At 39.2% G+C, this 21,835-nt stretch overlaps 1 protein-coding gene across 2 annotated transcripts; it reads left to right on the forward strand.

Annotated features, from left to right (window-relative positions):
* Positions 1-991: 991 nt before the first annotated feature.
* On the forward strand, positions 992-19,377 carry LOC115223429 (transcription elongation factor A protein 1). 2 transcript variants are annotated; one of them, XM_029793968.2, is made up of 9 exons: positions 994-1,305; positions 7,839-7,907; positions 11,043-11,169; positions 11,312-11,524; positions 12,318-12,371; positions 13,046-13,200; positions 15,239-15,385; positions 16,798-16,869; positions 19,099-19,377. In XM_029793968.2, the coding sequence occupies exons 1-9, from the start codon at positions 1,237-1,239 to the stop codon at positions 19,105-19,107; spliced, it is 915 nt and encodes a 304-aa protein (XP_029649828.1). In that variant the 5' UTR covers positions 994-1,236; the 3' UTR covers positions 19,108-19,377. The 2 variants fall into 2 exon arrangements, with proteins under 2 accessions (XP_036368443.1, XP_029649828.1); XM_036512550.1 differs by lacking the exon at positions 7,839-7,907 and having other exon boundaries at positions 992-1,305.
* The last annotated feature ends 2,458 nt before the right edge of the window (positions 19,378-21,835 follow it).

Genomic DNA, 21,835 nt, shown 5'->3' on the forward strand with positions numbered 1-21,835 from the left:
TCACTTTTTTTTTTTTTTTTCAAATCTCATAATTTCATAAAAGTTGATTTAGCATACATACATATTTATTAAATATGAATACATGAAATTCAATAATAAACGAAATATATTTTTTATTATTTGTATCATTGTTGTCACTTTATTTCTAACATTAGGCGACACGAAGCCAAAAATATCTTTAGTGGAATATTTTAATCCTTTTAAAGATTAATCTTTCATTTCTGAAACTAGGTTAACACTCAATGAATTTTAAATACAAATGTTAGAGGGTAAAATATCCAATTGGATCTCCCGATTCTGCTAATGCATGACCCTTTTAGGGGTCTTAAGGGCGTTTGGCTGAAACAGTAACCCACTGGACAAAATATCCTTCGGGTGTTTGGTTACGAGGCTTTACGTTCTGAGATCAAATCACAGCAGAGTCGACTTGCCCTTTAATCCTTGCATGAGGTGGGGGCACCAGTCAGCTATTCTCTGCCTGCAAAATATGCGAGCTTCTGCCCTATATTAGAAATATTAGATAAAACTGAAACAACTGGCAGCTCAAGAAATTAGAATTGTAAAATTATAGCTTTCTGCATATATATATATATAAATTTAGATTTTTGATTTATATGGATAATACCATAACAAATTCTGGTGCCTTTAACTTAAGTACCAGATTCATCTGAATCTAAATGTTTGCTGAACTTGTATGTATATATATATATATATATATATACATACATATATATAAGATTCAACGAGTTAAGACTGATAAATATATGTTTAGAGACTGAAAGTTAACAAAAAAGGAAAACAACTCAAGAGAGCTTTCTCTGAGAGTGTGTGTGTGTGTCTGTGCGTGTGTGTCTGTGCGTGTGCGTGTGTGTGTGTGTTGTTGTGTGTATGTATGCATTTGCAAGCAGTGAAGAAGAGACGGAGGAGGAGAAGGAGGAAGCGGAGTAGAGAATAAGGAGAGGGGGAGAGGGGCAGGGCCTGTATTTGCCGCGCGCCATTTTCCCATCATGCAATGCTGCCTCGGTCCGCCACAAACAAATTTTCTGCTGTGAGGAGAGATCGGGCGAGTCGTGTCCAACAGACAAGTGAAGGCTTCTTCCCATTATTATTGGGCTTAACCTTTAGTGTTTATCATTTGCTGTTGGTACCTTTGCCGCCGTTTTCTCATTTGAAGTGATATAAGCGTACATTACTTATTTAGCTGTGTGTGTCTCTTGCGGGGTTGGAAAAGCCAAGATGGGATGCGAAGACGAAGTATTGAAGATTGGTAAAAAACTGGAGAAGATGATATCCAGCGGGACATCGGTAAGTGGGACGAGGACGACGGCGGCCGGCGGCCAGCGGCGGCAGCGCGACACACGTTGATCGCGCACGCACACACATACAACAACACTAACACACACACACACACACATCTGGCTAGTCGTGACTAGTCGATCCTTTGTGTTTTATTTACTTTGTTTAACAAAAATTATTTATTTTGTGTTTTATTTGCTCGGTAGTCGCACGATCGACTAGTCACGACTAGCTAGCGCGAGTGCGCGCACCGGGGCCGCTGTTCCCAAGTGCTACCCCACCCACCTCTACAACTGTGTTGCTAAAGTTTCTCTTGCCTAAATTCTCATCTTTCTTCGCTCTCTTCCAACTTTTGCACATTTATGAACCCAAAATTAGGGTCAGCAGCCCCAAAACTCTCTTCACCATTTTACTAATTGAGTTGTGACTCTTTTTTTCTTTTTTGTCCGTTTGTTTATTTAAAAACAATTTTTAATAATTTTCAAAATTGTTTCTAATCAACATCTAAAGTAATTATTGTATCTCGTTTGTTGATCAGGGTTATTTATTTCGATTTCCCCTATTAATACATTTGTTAAGCCCACCCCTCCCTTTCTACCAAGCAAACAAAAAATCCTGGTTGTTTATCTCCAGATCAGCTCAGATCGACCTGATCAAAGGCTTTCCATTTGTGACCACCTCTTCTTTACTCTTTCTTTTTAATCGGACGTAGTCCTTTTGAGACAGCATACTTCAATTCGTGCCTGATTCAGTCTAAGTCCACCCTTGTCACGGTACGCAGCCCTAGTTTTTCATGCGATTTATCTGGAAGGATAAACTCCAGTTTAAATTAATCGAAGATGCACTGTATGATTGAAATATAAATACCCCCCCCCCCAATTCCCTGGGGGTGGAGGTGTTACAAACTAAACCCTATCCTCCCATTTTGTACTCCCGATCGCACCTTTTATCTCTTTAGTACGACCAGTAGAGCTGGCCTTATTTCCATTTTACTTTTACTTTTGATGCTGGGTATTACTCGAGAACAGTGGTCCCGGTGCGCGCACTCGCGTTAGCTAGTCGTGACTAGTCGATCCTTTGTTTAAAAAATTATTTACTTTGCTAGCTGGTCGTTGTACAATCGACTAGTCACGACTAGCTAGCGCGGATGCGCGCACCGTGACCACTGTTCTCGAGTAGTACCTTGATGTTGTTTATTGCCAACAGCTTGGTCAGTGTTTCGTTGGTCGAATCCAGAGAAATCTCTCCGTTTCCACCGTTTCTCCTTGCTTTCTCATCTTCCTTCCTTGCTTTCTCTCTCTCTCATCGCCATGCGAGCAATAGAGCTTATACCGGAAGTGACGTAGCTAATGTTTAGATTCCACCCAACAACACCCGCCATAAATCTCCCTCATCCAACATCACAAATACAAATTGGAGCTGATCGATGGATCTCTTCTTTGCACTGGTTTTTATAGTTGTTATTCGATAACTATTGATTGGGGTCTCACGTCAGTGTTGATAGAGCAACCCTATGGTCAAAAGACGTTCCTGTCGAGACCACCACGTCTTTTATTCACAGTATATACCTAAGACTAGAAATGTCCGATATGATGGTAAAAAGAGAGAGAGAGAGGCGGAGATTGATAAGTTTATAAGTAAATTAATCATCTGGTCTTTAATAAACAGAGAAAGAGGATGAAAAAATAGCAAATACAATGTTTAGTTTACGAGTTGAATAATTTCGTTTTTCTAATAAACTTGCACGACTGAAATATTGGCTGTCCAGTTTGGATTCGGTGCAGGACGAGTTGAAACGCTCTTTCATTCACTTGTGCCATATTTGATGCCAACAAGAACTTCGGTTTAGACGTAGAAAGTTCTTCTTTTCAGCTTCGTTTGTGGTGGTGCCGTTAACGCTCATCGTTTGGGTTGTTTGCGGGTGCCTGGAAGTAGCAGACCAGACCCCCCCCTTTTTTTTTTTTTTTTTTTCAAGTAGAGTTCCGCACTTTTGAACACCAAGATAGAAGTGGCTGTTTATATGTCACACAAGCTGTTTAATTCTATAAATAGCTTAATTGTGGCCGTCGCAACACCTAACAAGTAAGGGTGACGATATGAAGTGAATTTCGAGTGCCTTAGGTCAGTTACAGTAAGGGTGGCGCTTCTCTGTGTGTTCATCGAAGCTAGAATAGTTGTGGCAGTAGTAGAAGTGGCTGGGAACACGGCGTGACCCTCTGTTGGTTGTCCATAGCAGATTGCTGATTAAACCATTGCTAATCGTCCCGGTTGAGTTTATTTCTTCCGGTCGGTGTCGCAAAAATATTTCGGTAAGGTCTATTGCGAAACAACTAGAAAAAACATTCTATGGTTTGAAAGAATCAAAAGTGTGCGTGCAAAGGGAAAATGTTTACGTTATTCGTCATTTGTCTAATAAAACCCTCCAATATCACCCCGTAGTCTATATATCTCGTGATTGTATTTTGTCAGTTTCTTCCTTTAAAACCAAACGAAAACCTATCAAATTTGCTATCTTTTCTCTGAACGTTACTTTTTCATCACAAGCAACATATGCCATTATTTTAATGTGTGCAGGTTTTCAAATACTGCTCTATTTTTTTTTTAGCAATATGCGAGTGTTTATCGCTCTCTCTACATATATATATATATATATGTGTGTGTGTGTGTATATATATATATATATATATATATATATATATAAAGGGTTATTCAAATGGTGTCCTTTACTGGTTACTGCATAAGTATGTTGAACTTTTGTTATTCATCAAACGAGACGATTATCACCTTACTTGGAAACATGGGTTTAGCGACAAAGAGGATATCTGGCTGTAGAAAACCTACCTCGACAAATTCCATCTGACCCATGCAAGCATGAAAAGGTGGACGTTAAAACGATACGAGTATTAAGTGGTTTAGCACAAGCAATCTTGTGTGCCTGATGATAGTTTGTGTTTGTATAAAGAATTGTATTTGTTTGGCCAAATGATGTTATCTGGGCTTGAGTTAACTAAGACAATAATTGTATTGAGGGTCATAATGGAATTAAAGGCACACAAACATCAGAATGTTCTCCACTAGGAAGTATACCATAAAGTTGAAAAAAATGAATACAAAAGAACATGTGTTTTTGATGGCTACAATGACTCTACCAAGGAGCAGTGGCTTGCATATCATCATCATCGTTTTAACGTTCACTTTCCCATGCTTGCATGGGTCAGAGAATTTGTTGAGGCAGATTTCATTTAGCTGGAAGCTCTTCCTGTTGCCAACCCTCATTTGTTTCCAAGGCATAGTTTTCACAGGAGACTGGAAACAAAGGCTATCTTGTTGATCAACATTTACAAGGGCCACATTAAGACACCTGTGTCTGTTCCTCTGGCCTAATGTAGCCTCTCAATGGAGGGTCTTTTCTCTTGCAAGTTACTTACCAAGCTCACTGATATTCATGTTACAAAAACCACCTGGTACTCAGTACTCTCTGTAAAGAGGTTGGTGTTGGGAGGGGCATCCAGCTATAGAAACCCTGCCAAAACAGACATTTGAGCTTGATGCAATGTCCTCGCTTGTTGGATCCTGTCAAATTGTTAAACCCATGTCAGCATGGAAGAATGTCATTGAGGTATGTGTATATGTATACTTGACAAACTTCCTCCAGTTTTCCCCTACCAAATCCCCTCATAAGGTTTTGGTTGACCCAGGGTTGTAGAAAGCTCTTGCCCATGGTGCCACACAGTGGAATTGAACCCAGAGCCATGTGGTTGGGAAGTACATGTTTTAAATCACACAGCATGGGCACACACTCATGCATTCTTGCTTCCCTCGATTTGTAATTTGTGATTTTCTTTCCTCTAACAGTTCTCGGCTTATTAATTCTGACAATTTCTTTGAGCTCCTCTGTTTCTTTCTAATTCACTCATAAGAATCACTCAACCGTAAACATTAACAGTTCCGCTCTCAGGAAATTATTGAAATTGTAACATGTTGTAGACTCGTTTACCCTGGAATTCATTACACTTATTATGAACAGTTATATCCTGCACGTTGTCTCTCATAAGGTACCACCAGCAACACTATGTCTGTGTTGTTGTTTAGCCTTCACTGAATCAGTGTTCAAAGACATTCCAACTGGGGTCAGTTTTTTTTTTTTTTTTTTGCCTTTTCAGTAAAGGACTAGACTACTCAGTGCATCTTTCCTTTTCATTTTCAAAAACATTATGATGCAATTCAAGAGAGATCTGGCTGCTATTTCTATCACATTGAGCAACCATGTAACATCTTGTCTCAGCCTTGCTATAGCAAACTACGATCAACGGTGTTCTTATTATCCCATCTATTCAGGCACAGTGTACCTAGCAATATACCGTCTTCTTTTACTTGTTCAGACATTGGACTGCAGCCATGCTGGTGCAGTTGAACAAATTGCCCCTGCACATCACATCTCATTATATTGTAATGAACGGTAGAATTTGTCGAAGATTGACCCAAAAGTCTTTTACAAAAACAAAACAAAAAAACCTATTTGGTTGGTCATATGTGGGTTCATGCTCAACAGTCTTTTCTTTTGTTTTCTAACCTCATCTCCAGTTTGACATAGCAGACAGATCTATGATCTAAGACACTCCAGTAGTGACCTCCATCTTTTTTTACCCTGTAGAGTCCTCAGGGTCTGCAATACTGATGATGTCATCAGAATTGGTCATGGAATATCTCTAGGTTTTTAGATTTTGACGCATGAAATTGTAGGTTTATAAACCGTTGAGCACAACAAGGCAGCAGACATCCTGGTCCTTTGCCGTCTTGCCTGAAAGTTTCAGCATCCTGAGGTCGTCCTTCAGTACTTCATCCTGATCAATGACCTCAGCATCCTGAGGTCATTAAGTTTTTAAAAATCCTTTTATATTTTTATTGTTAAATATTCGGAATTGTATAAGAATAATTGTTAAAATGTTTTGTGTATTGTAGAAATGTACCCGAATTATTGCACAAAGAAAATCTTATATGGACCCCAGTTGAGAATGACTGACTTAACCCAACATAGCATAGACAAACAGGCATAAAAATTAACTCTATATATATGTATGTGTGTGTATATATATATATATATATATATATATATATATATATGCACCCACTACACTCACGGAGTGGTTGGCGTTAGGAAGGGCATCCAGCTGTAGTAACATTGCCAGATAAGACTGGAGCCTGGTGCAGCCTTCTGGCTTCCCAGATCCCCGGTCGAACCGTCCAACCCATGCTAGCATGGAGAACGGACGTTAAATGATGATGATGATATATATATATAAAACTGAGAATGTCTGTCTGTGTGTTTCCCTAAAACTTGAGAACTATCCAACCAATTTCATTCAAATTTTACACATGCCTTACTTAGGATCCATGTAGTTTCATGGGCAAAAAAAAAATGTTCAACTTCTTGCCTAGAGTGAGCCCATAGCAATATCATATCTTCACTATTTCAGTATTACGTGTTAAAAGTGAAACAAAAACGTTTCTCTATTTTATGTCAGATACTTTCACTTTAACAATAAAAATAATAATAACAATTGAATTATATGTAGTAAGTAATAATTAAAATCAAACTAAAGTATAATATAATCGTAACATAACAAAAGTAAAAATAGCAATTGGTATAAAATTGCATCAATGACTTGAAGTGGTTTCACATGAATGGGAATAAAATAAAAATAAAATTAGCGTGCAGAAATGGAATAGTCCAGATGGATAATAAAAAATTAAAGAAAAGAAAAGACTATTGTCTATAAAGTATACAATGTAGAGAAAAAAGAAGAGCTAACAATTCCAGTCTGTTATATAGTTTGAGTATTGTTATCACTAGCGATATCAAGATATAACTTTGTATTTTGCATTTTATGTGTAGATGTATATATATAGATGTACATGTAATATGTACACATATATATACACATATATACATGCACTAGCACTATGACCTGGCAACGACGGGTCTTTAATGCTAGTATATATATATATATATATATATATATATATATATACGTACACACAGCCATGTGTATAGCTATAACAACCTAAACTTGTGTGGAAATTGTCTTTGCTGCTCCTCGTTTGAAATTGTCTGACAAGAATTATGTTGTCATATTCACATTTCGAGTGGACATCACATCTGACAGCTCTGCATTGGGAAAATGGCAAACTTTTTTCTTTTTTTTCTTTTTGTTACCAGCTTCAATTATTTTGTTTTGTTCTTCATTTCTGTAGTTATACCCACACACATACATTTTACCTTTCTCTAAAATCTTCATCATCATCATCGTTTAACATCCATTTTCCATGCTGGAATGGGTTGGACAGTTTGGGGACTAGCAAGCCAGGAGGCCGCAGCAGGCTGCAAACCATGGAAGTAAGAGCCCTCTTGATAAAAATTAGGGAGCCTGATGCATTGAGCAATTTATCTAACAAGAAGGATGATTTGTATTAGATGTGCTTGTTTCTGTTTATTGTTGTTGGCATCAGGCTGATCAATCATTGCTCTCTTGTTCCAACAGGACCATGCTGCTTCAGTTGACCTCCTCAAATCCTTACAGGATTTACCTATGACTCTTGATGTGCTCCAGGTGAGTCTCTTTCATTCCATTCACTAGACCAGCCTCTTTCGGTGTGTGTTTTTGTAGCCTATGTGGTTGAAAGTTTGTTTCACAATCAAATGGTTTTGGGTTCAGTCCCACTCCATAGCACTGGGGCCAGGCTAACCAATGACTTGAGTGTGAAATAGGGTTGATAAAACCCTAACCCGAAGCCCATGCTTTGTATATTTCTCATCGTCTTTGTTCTTTTCACATTTACTTTTCTATGCTGGCAGAGTTGTCCATCCTGTTGCCAACCATTGGTGATGAATGGCATTCATTTACAACTGTCACTTCATGTAAAGGCAAAGACACATGCACACGCACACACACACACACACACACACACACATTGGCCTTCTTTTAGTTTTCATCTACTAAATTCGCTTTAGTCAGCCGAGGACTGTTGTAGAAGATACTTGGCAAAGGTGTCACACAGCCATGTCTGATACATGCACACGTGTGTGTGTGTGTGTGTGTGTGCGTGTGTGCATCACTTTACATCAAGAGATAACTGTTTGGTAAATAGAGATTGATGGGTAACAATTTGAAATAAACACTGGAGTTGGTCATGATAGATTGAAACTTTTTATGATGGTGCCCCAGCAAGGCCACGGTTGACTGATCGAATGAATAAAAGAATGTCTGGAAATGGTCGACACTATAATGTGTGGTTGGGAAGGAGTGGTTAGCATGCCCCTCTCCTTAGCTAAGCTCCCTTTCTGTCACCACTACCATCCTCTAAAGATGCAGTTCTACTTTCACAGAACTTTGTGCTGGGATTCAACAAAATCCAAACCATTTTAGATACAGACTGTCTGGCCGAATAGTTCTTGACCATTTTAATACCCAAGTCAGGTCCCAAGCTAGGATTTTTGTAGGGGTTTACTCACCAGAAAAGTAAAAACACAAGTCATTTAAAGGGAAAATTATTGTACCTACAGAGGGAAGATGGTTTGTGAGCTTGATTGATCTAGTCATTAGTCTAGAAATAAACAATCATTGAAATCTCAAAGCTATGAGATAATGCAGGATTAATTCAAGACGATATAAATGAATACACATCAGATTTGACGGATTAACATGGATGCTAAAAGGTTTAGATATTTAATCTGCATATGGGGAATGCAACATAGGTGCCATATAAAGCGAACATCACGTGATAAATCCCCAAAAGATATTGTCTCACAAATTGTGGACTACAGATTCGTCCTCCTCCGCATCATCATCACATGCCCACTTTTCCATGCTGGCATGGGCCAGATGGAATTTGTTGAGGCAGATTTTCCACAGCCGAATACCAGTCCTGTTACCAACCCTCACCTATTTCCAAATAAGGTAATGTTTCCACATGGCCAGACATGTTTCATATCTAAGAATGGGAACAAACATCACTTGTAATGGCTGTGATGCTCATTTAGAATCATCTCACCAAGTCAAGACAAGGCCATACGCACACACACACACACCATGGGCTTCTTTCAGTTTCTCAGAAAACATGATAAAAAAAAAAGGTTGAAGCTGTCTTTTTCCCACCTGACTGTCACGCTGCTACCATCTATTTAGGATATTGCCAATCTCGATCACCAGATCCTGGGTTCAATCCCCAGGCTGAGCAGCATGTTGTGTTCTTGAGCAAAACGCTCCATTTCACACCACTCCAGTGTTGTGGGGGGACCAGCATGTCAAAAGAATAAACCCAGCATTTCCTCTGTGTTGTAAAAGACTAGAGAGAGCGGTTCAGGCTGGACTTGTACTCTGACCCTCACCAGCCACAGCAGACGGACCAATAGGTCGGAGGGTTGTCACTGCCATGATTAGTAAGGAATCAACGACAAATGGTGGATGCAGCTGTTACAGCACATGCGATTGCTACAATATATCTTTGGTGCTTCGACAATTACAGCTCAGCTGGTCTAAAGAAAGGGAATTTGGCAGATTCATTCAAATGGCATCAACTAAAAAACAATTGAACTAATTTGTTTTCCTGTGAAAGTTTGGAAATGCAAACCATGGAAAATATCTTATTTAACAAAATAATTGACTGGTAACGTTTATCGTCACCTCAACATGGCTGTTCCATAGCGATTTTCTAACTGGCTGATTGGCTTGTTGCAAAAATTGATCGTTTCATGAGGAAAAAAAAAAAAAACAGGATATAAACTGAGACAAATGGATTGTAGGATGTAGCGCTATAACAAAAGCAACTGGCACTCAAACAAGGGTTTTGTTAAAGTCTTTGAGTAATCACTACAATCTGGCTGGTTTTATGTAAATTTGGGTTGTTCTTGCTTTTGGATAGACTTTGCAACATATTTACATACACAAATTAAATTTGGAATAATTTTCTTGTGACAAACTCTGAATTGCAGAAAGAACAGTTGGCACATTTTACCAATCTTGAACTTTGATTATCAGACTGATGAAAAAAAGAAGAATTTTTTTTTTTATCTCAACCAATATAAGCTGAAGATAAACTGGTATTTGTCATCATAGGAATTGTTAAAGAACTCAGCTGTCCAACAAATTACTTTTGACATTTCCCTGATTTTGAGAAATGATTTTTCAAGAATCTGAGCTGCATTTTGAAGTTGACATCCACATTGATATTCAGAAATCATCTTTGCTTCTTGTTAGAATCTCTGAAATTCTAATAAGCTACAGAGAGGATTTCTTTTCATCAGATTTGAAAAGGAAAAAATAATTATTGGCTACAAAATTTATTGACAGTTAATTAAAAGCCAACAGGATTTCTGGCAGTTGATAAAAGTTTATTTAAAATCACTTCAGATCCTCACTTAAAAGTTGCAATTTGAAGGAATTATGGTGAAGTTGTGCTGCTACTATGTATTAGAATATGCTGCCTCAAGTTCTATTGTTTTTGGATGTAGCTTTCTTGAACGGGTCAGCACGAAAACTATAGATTGCAACACATTTGATCCAGGAATGTGGATTCAATTATCCAGAATTAATGTCTTTTTGCTTTTTTTATAAGTAAATTCTTTCTGTTAAACAGTTTTTGTTTCGTTTAATATCTTAAAATATGGCATGGGCTCTGTAGGCATCGAGAAAGCTATTGTACTGCAAATTATCAAGAGATATTCACTGCTGCCCATCATTTTCCAGAAAACCAGAATTGGAATGACGGTAAATAACTTCCGTAAGTCCAGTAATGCGGATGAGGTGATCAGTCTGTCGAAGGCGTTGATTAAGAGTTGGAAGAAACTCTTGCCAGGAGAAAGCACAAATTCCAGTGAGTAACGGCATTTCCCTCTGTTCTGGTTGTTGTTGTTGTTGTTGGTGTCATGCTGTTGCCTTGTTAAATATGTGTTGTTTCAGAATCTCTTAAATCGTTTCTTCTTTTTTTCTTTCTCCTCTTCTTGTTTGACCTCCAGAATCATCATCATCACAGTCTTCTGCTAGAAGCAACAGCGTCAACAAAACAGATGAATCTTCACGTGACAGCACGGACAGTAATTCTCATGATGTGAGCAAGAAACTGGAAGGCGATGCCAAAGGGGGCCAGTCTGGCACTAAACTAACTGACACAAGTGACCCTATACGTCTCAAATGCCGGGAGCTTCTCTTCAATGCTTTAAAAGTAGACAGTGAGTGGCGTTTGGCTGTTCTTTCTGCTTTGTTCTCTCACTCACGGGTGTGGCTGTGTGCTTAAGAAGCTTGCTTCCCAGCCATGTGTTCTCAGGTTCTGTCCCACTACGCTTCCCAATGTCAACCGCTTTACAGAACGTACTGAATGCTTTTAATGAGGTACCAGCACAGGTGTTTTATATGTGGCTCCAGCATGGGTGCTTTTCTGTGCACCAACGCAGGTACTTTCTTCATGACACTGAAACGAATGCTTTTGACATAGCCCCCAGCATTCACAAACTGGCTGACGGGGGAGGGGGATGTGTGTGAGTATTGTAGGTGTGAAACTTCAATGTTATTATTGACTCCTGCTCAAGTTTTTCTCCGCAAATAGTCTTCAGGTAAAGATTGTAACTCAGTGTAGTAGAAAATTCGTTATATTGAATTATTCAATTTAAATTATAAAGACAAACTCTTGTTGATCTAATTGGCAAGCTTTCTCTCACCTTTCACAGACAATGTTCTCCAGTCTATTCTGTTGAGGCTACAATAAATTTCTGCTAAGGCGGCAAGCTAGCAGAAACGTTAGCATGCCGCGCGAAATGCATAGCGGCATTTCATCTGTCTATACATTCTGAGTTCAAATTCCTCCATGGTCAACTTTGCCTTTCATCCTTTTGGGGTCAATTAAATAAGTACCAGTTACGCTCTGGGGTCGATGTAATCGACTTAAACCCTTTGTCTATCCTTGTTTAGCCCCCTGTGGGCAATAAATAAATTCCTGCTACACTAATTGCTAAACTTTATTTTCAGATCCCCCTCCTGGTGTCAAACCAATGCCACAAATTGCTTCAGAAATTGAAGATTATATCCTTTAGACGTACCATTTCTTAAATGAAATTGGTGCAAGTTTCTTAAAACTTTTTGCACTCACTCATTTGCAAATGTTCTGTGTTCTCACTCACTCACTCACTCTCTCTCTCTCTCTCTCTCTCTCTCTCTCTCTCTCTCTCTCTCCCTCTCTCCTCTCTCTCTCTCTCCTCTCTCCTCTCTCTCTCTCTCCTCTCTCTCTCTCCTCTCTCTCTCCTCCCTCTCTCTCTCTCTCCTCTCTCTCTCCTCCCTCTCTCTCTCTCTCCTCTCTCTCCCTCCTCCTCTCTCCTCTCTCTCTCTCCCTCTCTCTCTCTCTCTCCTCTCTCTCCTCTCCTCTCTCTCTCTCCTCTCTCCCTCTCTCTCTCCTCTCTCTCTCACTCCTCACTACTCTCTCTCCTCTCTCTCCTCCTCTCTCTCTCCTCTCTCTCTCCTCTCTCTCCTCTCTCTCTCTCTCCCTCTCCTCTCTCTCCTCTCTCTCCATCTCTCCTCTCTCTCCTCTCTCCCTCTCTCTCTCTCCTCTCTCTCTCTCCTCTCTCTCTCTCCTCTCTCTCTCTCTCTCTCTCTCTCTCTCTCTCTCTCTCTCTCTCTCTCTCTCTCTCTCTCTCTATCACTCTCTCTCATCTTGTGTCTTTTATTACTTGATCTTCAATGTATTTCTTAACCGAATGTAACTATCTACCAAGAATTCCGAAACACTGACATGAAGTATAAAAATCGTGTCCGAAGTCGTGTGGCCAATTTAAAGGATCCAAAGAATCCTCAATTGCGGGAAAGTGTGTTGCAGGGCATCATTGATCCCTGTCGAATGGCTGGAATGACCGCTGAGGTAACAACAGTATTCTTTCTAATTCTTCACAACCGTTTCCTGTCTTATTTCTTGACTCTTTTCTAAATCCTGAGGAATCGTTTACCTTTTCCTCCTCAACAATAGGGAACCTGTTCTTCGGCAGCCTTTTTTTCTTTGTTTCTTCCATACTTTACCCTTCTCAACTCCTTTATTCTCCTAGCATACAAGTTGTCCCCTAGTGCTGATGACATTTAAAAAAAAAAGAAAAGAAAAAGAAACACCAGTACTCTCTGTGAAGTGATTGGCATTAAGAATGGTATCCATCCCTTGAAACTATGCCAGAGCAGAGAGTGGAGCCAGATGCAATCTTTGAGCCCATCAGACCCTATCAAACCATCTCAGCATGAAACAAGGGCATTAAATGATGGTGAGAATTCCAAGAATTCTACAAGCTGGGGGACAGATTGTGGAACATGGAGCATTCTTGATATTAGACATAATTAAAGTGCTCACATTGGGATAGAAAAGAAAAACAAAGCCATTGACAGAGCTTGAACAAGATACTTATATTTACCTGTGTGTGCATTGCACCCCTAATATGCTGTTAAATCTTGCTGCAAAATATTTTTTTCCTCTCATAGTTTTAGTTTTGCTCTGTTTATAACCCCCCCCCCCGTTTTTTTCTGAATTAACCAACTATAAGATAATACAACTCCTACACAAGTAAATACTATATCTTCATCTGGCTGTGCAATCACGATACTGATTAGACAACAGAACACTTGCTCTTCCAGATGTGTGTAGGATACTTTAGCTGTACAATTTTCTCTGTCACTTCGTTCTACCCGAATAGGTTATTTCTTCTACTGCCCATCATATTTGCTGTCCTATCTCATTTCTGTATCTGCATTGAAAATAACCTCCATCTTAGCTGTGAATTGCATAACAATCAAGTTCTGAAATTGGATACTGTATGTTGTGGAGTCTGAATTGATATATTCTGATGACATATCCTGATACGATCTTCAGTTTTGCTAAAAAGACAACAGCTGAAAGCTGTTTTTGTAATCAGATCTGCTTGGTCAGGTTTGAACAGAAGCTAATCTACAACATGGTATTGAAACAATATATGACCATTCCAAAGACAAATGTGGGTTTCTTCCAAGAAACACAACAGAAGACTGGTGGATGATCCCAAAGTCTAACCGAAAATCAAGTATGAATTTTAACCTGAAAGAAAAAGCTTGTAAAAAAATTTGTTCTAATTTTGGGTGTGAAGAGGATTATGGATTATGTTTGAGAAAGATGAAAGATTTTGAAGTTTATTATCCATCCTAATTAATTAAGAAAAAAATTAATTGAAACTTTGTTGTAAATTCAAATAATTATTTTGTGGGTCTTAAATTTGAATTGTTAGCAGTTGGATGGCTCTGGTATGAAGTGGTCAAATTTTGACTTCCTCAGCGGAAGAAAAGCAGTGCTTCGGGCATTACAAGGCCTCTCTGATTGAGAGGTGGGGTGAGAGAGGAGAAAGATAAAACCAGGACTTCTGGAATATCTGCAGACTGGAAGCAACAGAGTGGAGAGTGATCAAAGCACACCTGTGCACTTTCAAATAGCCAAGTGGTGGTGTTATTGCTAAGGGTGCATTAAGTACAACGCTGTGTTTACAATTCAAACATGAGAAGAGTTCTGCTAATGGTGCATTTCCAAGTTGTTGCTTCTATCTGTAGAAATGTTACTTGATGCGATGCTCAATGGTTGAAGGGGAATAAACGTCTCGACAATAACTCGGAGCCTTTTACCTGAATTCTCAGGTCAGCTCACTCAATGCAGCACTGTGCACTTTGCCTGGCTCTCAGGGGAGTCAGTGCTGAAGCTTTGGACAATGTTTACCTGTGGTGGACAGACATCCAGTTCCATGGATATAAATTATGCCTCATCCTCTAAATTCTATACGAATCACAGACGTTTTTTTCTTCTCTCTTTCTCATTTGTTTCATTCCATTCAGCAGGGAAAACCAGTCCTTTATATTAAGTTTACAACTCTAACTCAGTATAAATGTTTCTTGTGCAGGAGATGGCCAGTGACGCTATGAAGTTATTGCGGAGCAAATTAACAAAAGAAGCCATTAATGAACATCAGATGGCTCAGACAACTGGAAGTGTCACTGATCTCATTAAATGTGGCAAGTGTAAGAAGACAAACTGTACATACAACCAGGTATGTCAGATTTCTCTGCATTCATTTATGCCATAAAACTTGTCTTTCATCATTGTTACTTGTTGGAATATTTCTCTATTTTATTTCCCATTTCCTTATGGACTTCCACCTTCCATCCTCTTTTCATGTTTGTACCAAACAGGTTATGTCCCTTCGTGTTCTGAGTTCAAATCCTGTTCAAGCTAAACTTGCCTAGCATCTTTCTGGGGTCAATAAAAATATTACCAGTTTACTACTAACACTACACTTGATATAATTACTCTTTTCCTGAAAGTGGTGCTCCAGCATGGCCATAGTCCAGTGATTGAAGCCAGTAAAAGAATTTGAACAGCCCGAAATTTCTGATTCCCCCCTTTCATGAAGTATAACTCTCTGACAGAAAATGGAACATTACAGAGACTCTGTGTGTGTCCGTGTGTCCAGTTATAAAAAATGAAATTTCATTTTGATGTGTTGTCGCTCTTCGAGAAGTAATACAGTGACCCACTGATTTGTCCAATAGAAACTTGTAAGTGATGGGGCTCTCATCTATCCTCGTTTGTGCCTGATTCGTTCATTGCTGATCTGTAAGATCCGGTTAATAGAAAAAAATATAAAGGCCTCTGGTCCTAACAAATGACACAAATGAGTGTATTTTCTTCAGGGATCAAGAAAACACAAGTGCTTGGAGGTAATTTATTTAAAATAGTAATAATGAAATTATTGTATACATTACTCAGGTGCCCCACAACTTGTCAAAAGTGCGTATAAAGCATATGCAGTAATGTGCAAATGTCTGGAAAGTGAACAGTGTATGAGTCAGATACATGCTTGTGTGTGTATGGAGGGGAGAAAATCAAGCGTAGTGTTGGCGAATGTCAGAAAGCATGGAAGTTTTGAAGGATGCAGTGCTCCGACAACTAACAATTGCTGTGTTTTTTTTTTCAGAACCAGGGCAGGCCCTCTCCCTCTCCTTGATAGACCAGCATTTCAACAATCAACATCTCATCTTTTTCTATTATGTTACATCCTCCAGCACTCGCTCACTATATTCATCTGTTTTCAAGGTGGTCGCCACAAATTTGAAAGGCATTTAACTGCTATATCTTGCAAATGGGGCAACTGCCTGCAGAGATTCTTATTCATTTTGTGAGTACGTGAAGAGTGTGCTTGAGTGAGTGGCTACCAACGATTGCTGCACCTCTTAACATCGTAGAAAGTTGGGGCCATGGGGAGGGGGGGTGGAATTTGATGTCAACAAGTACATTGTTGAGTCTTTGTTTTTTGATTTATTTGTTGTCAAGCATTTCGAGTAGTTTTGTCTTTCTTATACCCCCCTCTCTCACTCTCTCTCTCTCTCTCTCTCTCTCTCTCTCTCTCTCTCTCTCTCTCTTTGAAGCCAGTTTTGACGATGTCCCCTCCCTCTCTTTCAGGTACAGACAAGAAGTGCTGATGAACCAATGACCACATTTGTGTTGTGCAATGAATGTGGCCACAGATGGAAAGTAAGTACATCTCTTATTATTAGGTGGAAGATTCGAAAATATAGGGGTGTGGATTGGGGTTGTGTCCATATCGGTAAACGCCCTGGCATGAGTACCAATCAGGTGGTACTGTCATCGGCCATGTCAGCAATTTTAGTTTGTTTACACTTGCCTCAAGAGGTCTTCGCAAGCAAAGTTCATTGTCCAATGAATGAGGGGTATTCATATGTGGGCTGGTTACACCCTACATTCGGATGTGCTTTTAACGTTCCACTGGCATGGGTGCCAATCAGGCAGTACTGTCATTGGCCATGTCAGCGATTTTGATTTCACTTGCTTCAATAGGTCTTCACAAGTAAGGTTTATTGTCCAATGAATGAGAAGTATCCATAAGTGGGCTGGTTACACCCACTGCCATAGGCCATGTGCTATGGTCTCACTTGGCTTGTCGAGTCTTCTGAAGCACAGCATATCTCCAAAGGTCCAAGTCACTAGTCATTGCCTCAATAAGGCCCAATATATGTGGTGGTGTACATTCTTCGCCTGAAAAAAAAAGGTGGGGCTGGAGTAAGAATAGGTGAGATATGTCTGAGTGATTATGTGGTCTGCTTCCCAACCTGAACAAGGCTATGTCTCAAATTCAATCCCTCTCTGAAGCATCTTGGACAGATTGTCATTCTTTATGGCCTCAAGTCAACTTATTCCATTTAAGGGAAATTGGATCAGAAGAAATATGCTACCTGAGAATTAAAATAAAGGTACCTATCTGGAATACTCAGCCAGTTACGCTTTAATTCCAGAACAAGGAATTCAGTTTATGGCACCGCTGAGTCCTAATCATCAGACAACAAATATTCCATGATGTAAACTATTCCTAATAATAAGTATATGTAGGTCCACCTCAAATGTTCAGGGATTTGTATCACCTACAAAATTTCAAGCCAAGGAAATGAAAACTGTGAGGTTGAATGAAAATCTGCAAAGGAGAGAGAGATTCTACAAACTACAATGAAGGTAACTCCATCATGGTAGGGAGCCGGCTGTGGCCCTGAATGAAATCTACTCCAATGGAGAGGAAACAGCTTCTTTGGTGCTGGCAACATCAATAAAATGCACCAAATTCATATTGTAAAGTTGTTGTTGATAAGAAGGGTATCCAGGCAATAGAATTGTACCAAAATCCTGATACGAAAAATAATTGTATATATACAGGACTAGCACAAAGTTGTTATTGCTGAGATGGTGGGATTATCTGGTGGTGTGTAGGAATATCTCAAACAACCGACCCGTCAGTAGAAAATTCTCTTCTTTCCATCAGGTACGAAAGTTGGGAGCCGCCACAAATGTTAGCATGATTAAAAACTAAGGATTTTAGGGGTTCTTGTGTGTGTATGAGAGACCATCTTGGAGGTTTGGGAAAACACTCCATTATAAGGACAACGATATCGTTAGTCGTCAAGAGTTATTTCCCTTCGTTTACCTCTGCCTTGGTCGAGTTTCGGCCTTAAAAGTCTGTGCAAAAATTTCTTCCTGGTTTTAGCTTTATCTTGTATTTAGGTTGCACTTTTTTTTTCTGTTGAAGTCACGTATAACATACAGTATATATGTTACGATAAAAAACACTGAAATCTGTTTGGGATTTTTAGTAAAAAAAAATATTTTTATCTTTAAAAATGTTATTACAAACAATTAATCCCAAAATAGTTTGAAGCTTGTTGATCTCTTTTTGGACATCGAATTTGGTGGTCCAGGTTCGATTGCTAAATATCATTGCTACTTGTATGTTTATATATACACATACTTTTTTAAATAATACCGAGTATAACTCTTCTAGGTTTGTAACAAACCATTCCTTGGTGATTCATTCTTTGTTCTGTTTTGTGAAACTATAATTCTATCTTAATGCATAAAATTGGGCCCAGAATGTGAGGACATCAGTTTGATCTCCATAAACTGCATAGTCCATCCATTCTGTTGCCAAAAGTGTCCAAATTCCTATTCACACCTCATTGGACATTCTACTTTCCATATTGTTCCATCTTCTCAGATGGCATTCATTTGCAGACAAGTCTGCTGTGACTGTTTATTCTTTTCTCGGCTCTGCTCCCCACCGACATCACACTTAGCCTCACATCTCAGCATTTTCTTTTATGCTACAGAATATCATTATTAAAGTTGATGCTTTAAATTAGTAAGAAAAAATTTTTTAATCCCATTATTAACTTGATCTGTGTTATTTTCTCTTTTCAGTTTTGTTGATGTTCCAGCCATAGAATTTTTGTTCTTTCTCTGATCAGAGACCATTGACCGCTGCCACCGCCATCGCCCACCACCACCATTATTATTATCATTAATTGTTATCATCCCTTTGCTGAAACTGGATGTCTTTAAAGAGAAGGAAGACAGAAAAGCTCTGATCAGTTAATGGTGGGATGAGTTTGTTCGTGTTTCCAGGGTTCTTAACACCAGAAAGCAACCGGAGAACTTGACATAAAACAAATTTTTAAAAAATTGGAAGAAAAAAAAAAGAATTTTAAAAATGCACTCACTTTCCCCATCACTAAAAACATGGTGAGTTTTTAAAGAAACAAGAATTATGAAAGGATAGACCAAACTGAAGCTGGAACCTATCGTCCATCGTTTTCCACTTCCTCCTCCTCCTCCTCCTTTCTCTCTATGGCTGTTGATTTGCTGCGGATCTGACCTTTCCACTCCCACTCAGCCTTGCTCTCTCCCTTTTTCCTCCTCTTAGGGCTCTGTCTTTCTTTATCTCTTTGCCTTCCTTCTTCCTCTCTCTCTCTCCCACCCTGCTGTGTTTTTGTGTGTGTGTGTGTGTATTTATTATCTGTCTGCATTTGTTGTTGCATACATTGTATTTTGAATCTCTGTCAACGTGTGTTTGTCGTTGCCCAACCTGAAGTATAAATTAATTTTCACAATGTGTGTCTGTGTACACACACATACACACCATTCTTCTCATAATTGCTGAATTACCCAACATGATCCATAAATATATTTATATTCTCAGTACAGACGTGTGTGTGTATGTGGCTCTGTCAACCATCCTACTACCCATGCATGCATGGAAGACGTGTTAAACGATGGTGATGATTACATTTATATAGGGTTTCCTCTGTATAACTACTAACACATTGTTGAGATGCAAGAAGGCCTCGGTTGCTTTCACCAAAAAACTGCCATTGCTCTTGGCTTAAATTCATTCTTTAATTTTCAAAATAAATATCTTCTGAGTTCTGATAAATGATTCCCGAGACAAGGAAACATCCAAGAAATGGGTTGGAGAAGGGTAGGGGTGTCATCCAGGTTGTAAGGGAAAGTAACGGGGTGGGGTGGGCGGGTGACATTGTTCTGGAAATAAGGCTTTCCTCACATTTGTTTCCCTCATTTCATTGAAGTTGTCTGCACTCCCATCGTGTTCACAAGTGTTTTGGCCAATGTTTTGAGAATGTAATAAGTCCCCTGTGATGTTTGTTCTGCATCAAGTTACATGCCCTGTTGCCATCAGAAATGGTGTGAGTCCATCATTGCAGACTTGCTGTAAATGGTGCTGCTGTTCACAGTTGCAAAATGCAGAAATACTCTTCTAAAAATAAGTCTTTTGACTCTGTGGACTGTATTCACCCTTTGCCTGTCCTGTGAAAACACATCTGCTGGTATTCAGGACATATTTCCTTGGTGTCCATAAATCATACACATTGGCAACATTTTTCAACGTCCAGAGTAGCTGGGGCGGAGAGGGGGAGGGGCCTTGTGAAAGAAAACTATATTCTTCAGAACATATGAAACAAGGGCTAAGAGCCTGAAATCAAGGATAAACTTAGAGTTAACATTTGATCTGCTTTAATAGGAATCTAAACCCAGTTTATTTCTCTGCTGCTTCAATTTTTTGCAGAAGAATTCTTTGTCAATACCTGAATTTCTTGTAGTCATCCAGGTCTTTCTTTACCAATTACAGACTCTCTTTTTCCGTCAAATAATTCCAATATTTCAAGTTTATTATGCCAGGGCATCATCTCTTAGGGTATTCGAAAGATATCCTTTGTCTGCTTCAGTACCAGATCCAGAGTAGAGCTTTGTACTCAAAGTAAACAATGATTTCTATCCAATGTATTGAGATAATGTTTCCTTTTAATATACTACTCTTAAATTATGATATGTATTTATATTGTATATATGTGTGTATATAATGATAGGTTATTTCTACTTTAAAACTAAATCTCTGGATATTGTTTCAGTTTGAGGCTGGGTGTTCATTGAACCAATTGTTCACAACCACACATAAAAGCATCTCTGAAACCCGAAAGGGGAATCCTGCTTCTTTGGGATCGGTTTTATGATTTAAATCCCTTTCAAGAAAAAAGAAGACTATATATATATGATCTTCACTTCAACATCTACTTTTCCATGTTTGCGTAGGTCAGGTGGAGTTTGTTGAGGCAAATATTCCACAGCTTGATGCCTTTTCCTGATTACTTCCAAGCAAGGTGTTATGTCCCCCGTGTCCAGGAAATGTTTTCACGGAAGAATGGCAACCAGCAGCACTGCTTGATGGTGTGCCTGTTTGTTTACATCCATCATGCAATGTCAAGACTGGGGGAGAGACACACACACACACAAATATGCAAACACCATGCCAGCATGGAAGGTGGACGTTAAATGATGATCATATATATATACATACATACACACACACACGCACAATGGGCTTCTTTCGGTTTCCATCTGCTGAATCTACTTGAAAGGATTGGGTGTGAGTTGATGCCATGCAGTGGGACTGAACCTGAATCCTTGAGGTTGGGAAGTGAGATCATCATCATCGTTTAACGTCTGCTTTCCATGCTAGCATGGGTTGGACGATTTTGACTGAGGGCTGCACCAGGCTCCAATCTTGATCTGGAATAGGTTCTACAGCTGGATGCCCTTCCTGACGCCAACCACTCCAAGAGTGTAGTGAGTGCTTTTTACA

Source organism: Octopus sinensis, linkage group LG23 (assembly GCF_006345805.1).
Source record: "Octopus sinensis linkage group LG23, ASM634580v1, whole genome shotgun sequence".
NCBI classification, from domain to species: domain Eukaryota; kingdom Metazoa; phylum Mollusca; class Cephalopoda; order Octopoda; family Octopodidae; genus Octopus; species Octopus sinensis.

Excerpts from the sequence above, each read along its gene's own strand:
- LOC115223429 (XM_029793968.2), top strand. The coding sequence starts at position 1,237 with ATGGGATGCGAAGACGAAGTATTGAAGATTGGTAAAAAACTGGAGAAG. Across the intron at positions 11,170-11,311 it reads AGGAGAAAGCACAAATTCCA|AATCATCATCATCACAGTCT; the intron begins GTGAGTAACGGC and ends TTTGACCTCCAG. Across the intron at positions 15,386-16,797 it reads CAAACTGTACATACAACCAG|GTACAGACAAGAAGTGCTGA; the intron begins GTATGTCAGATT and ends CCTCTCTTTCAG.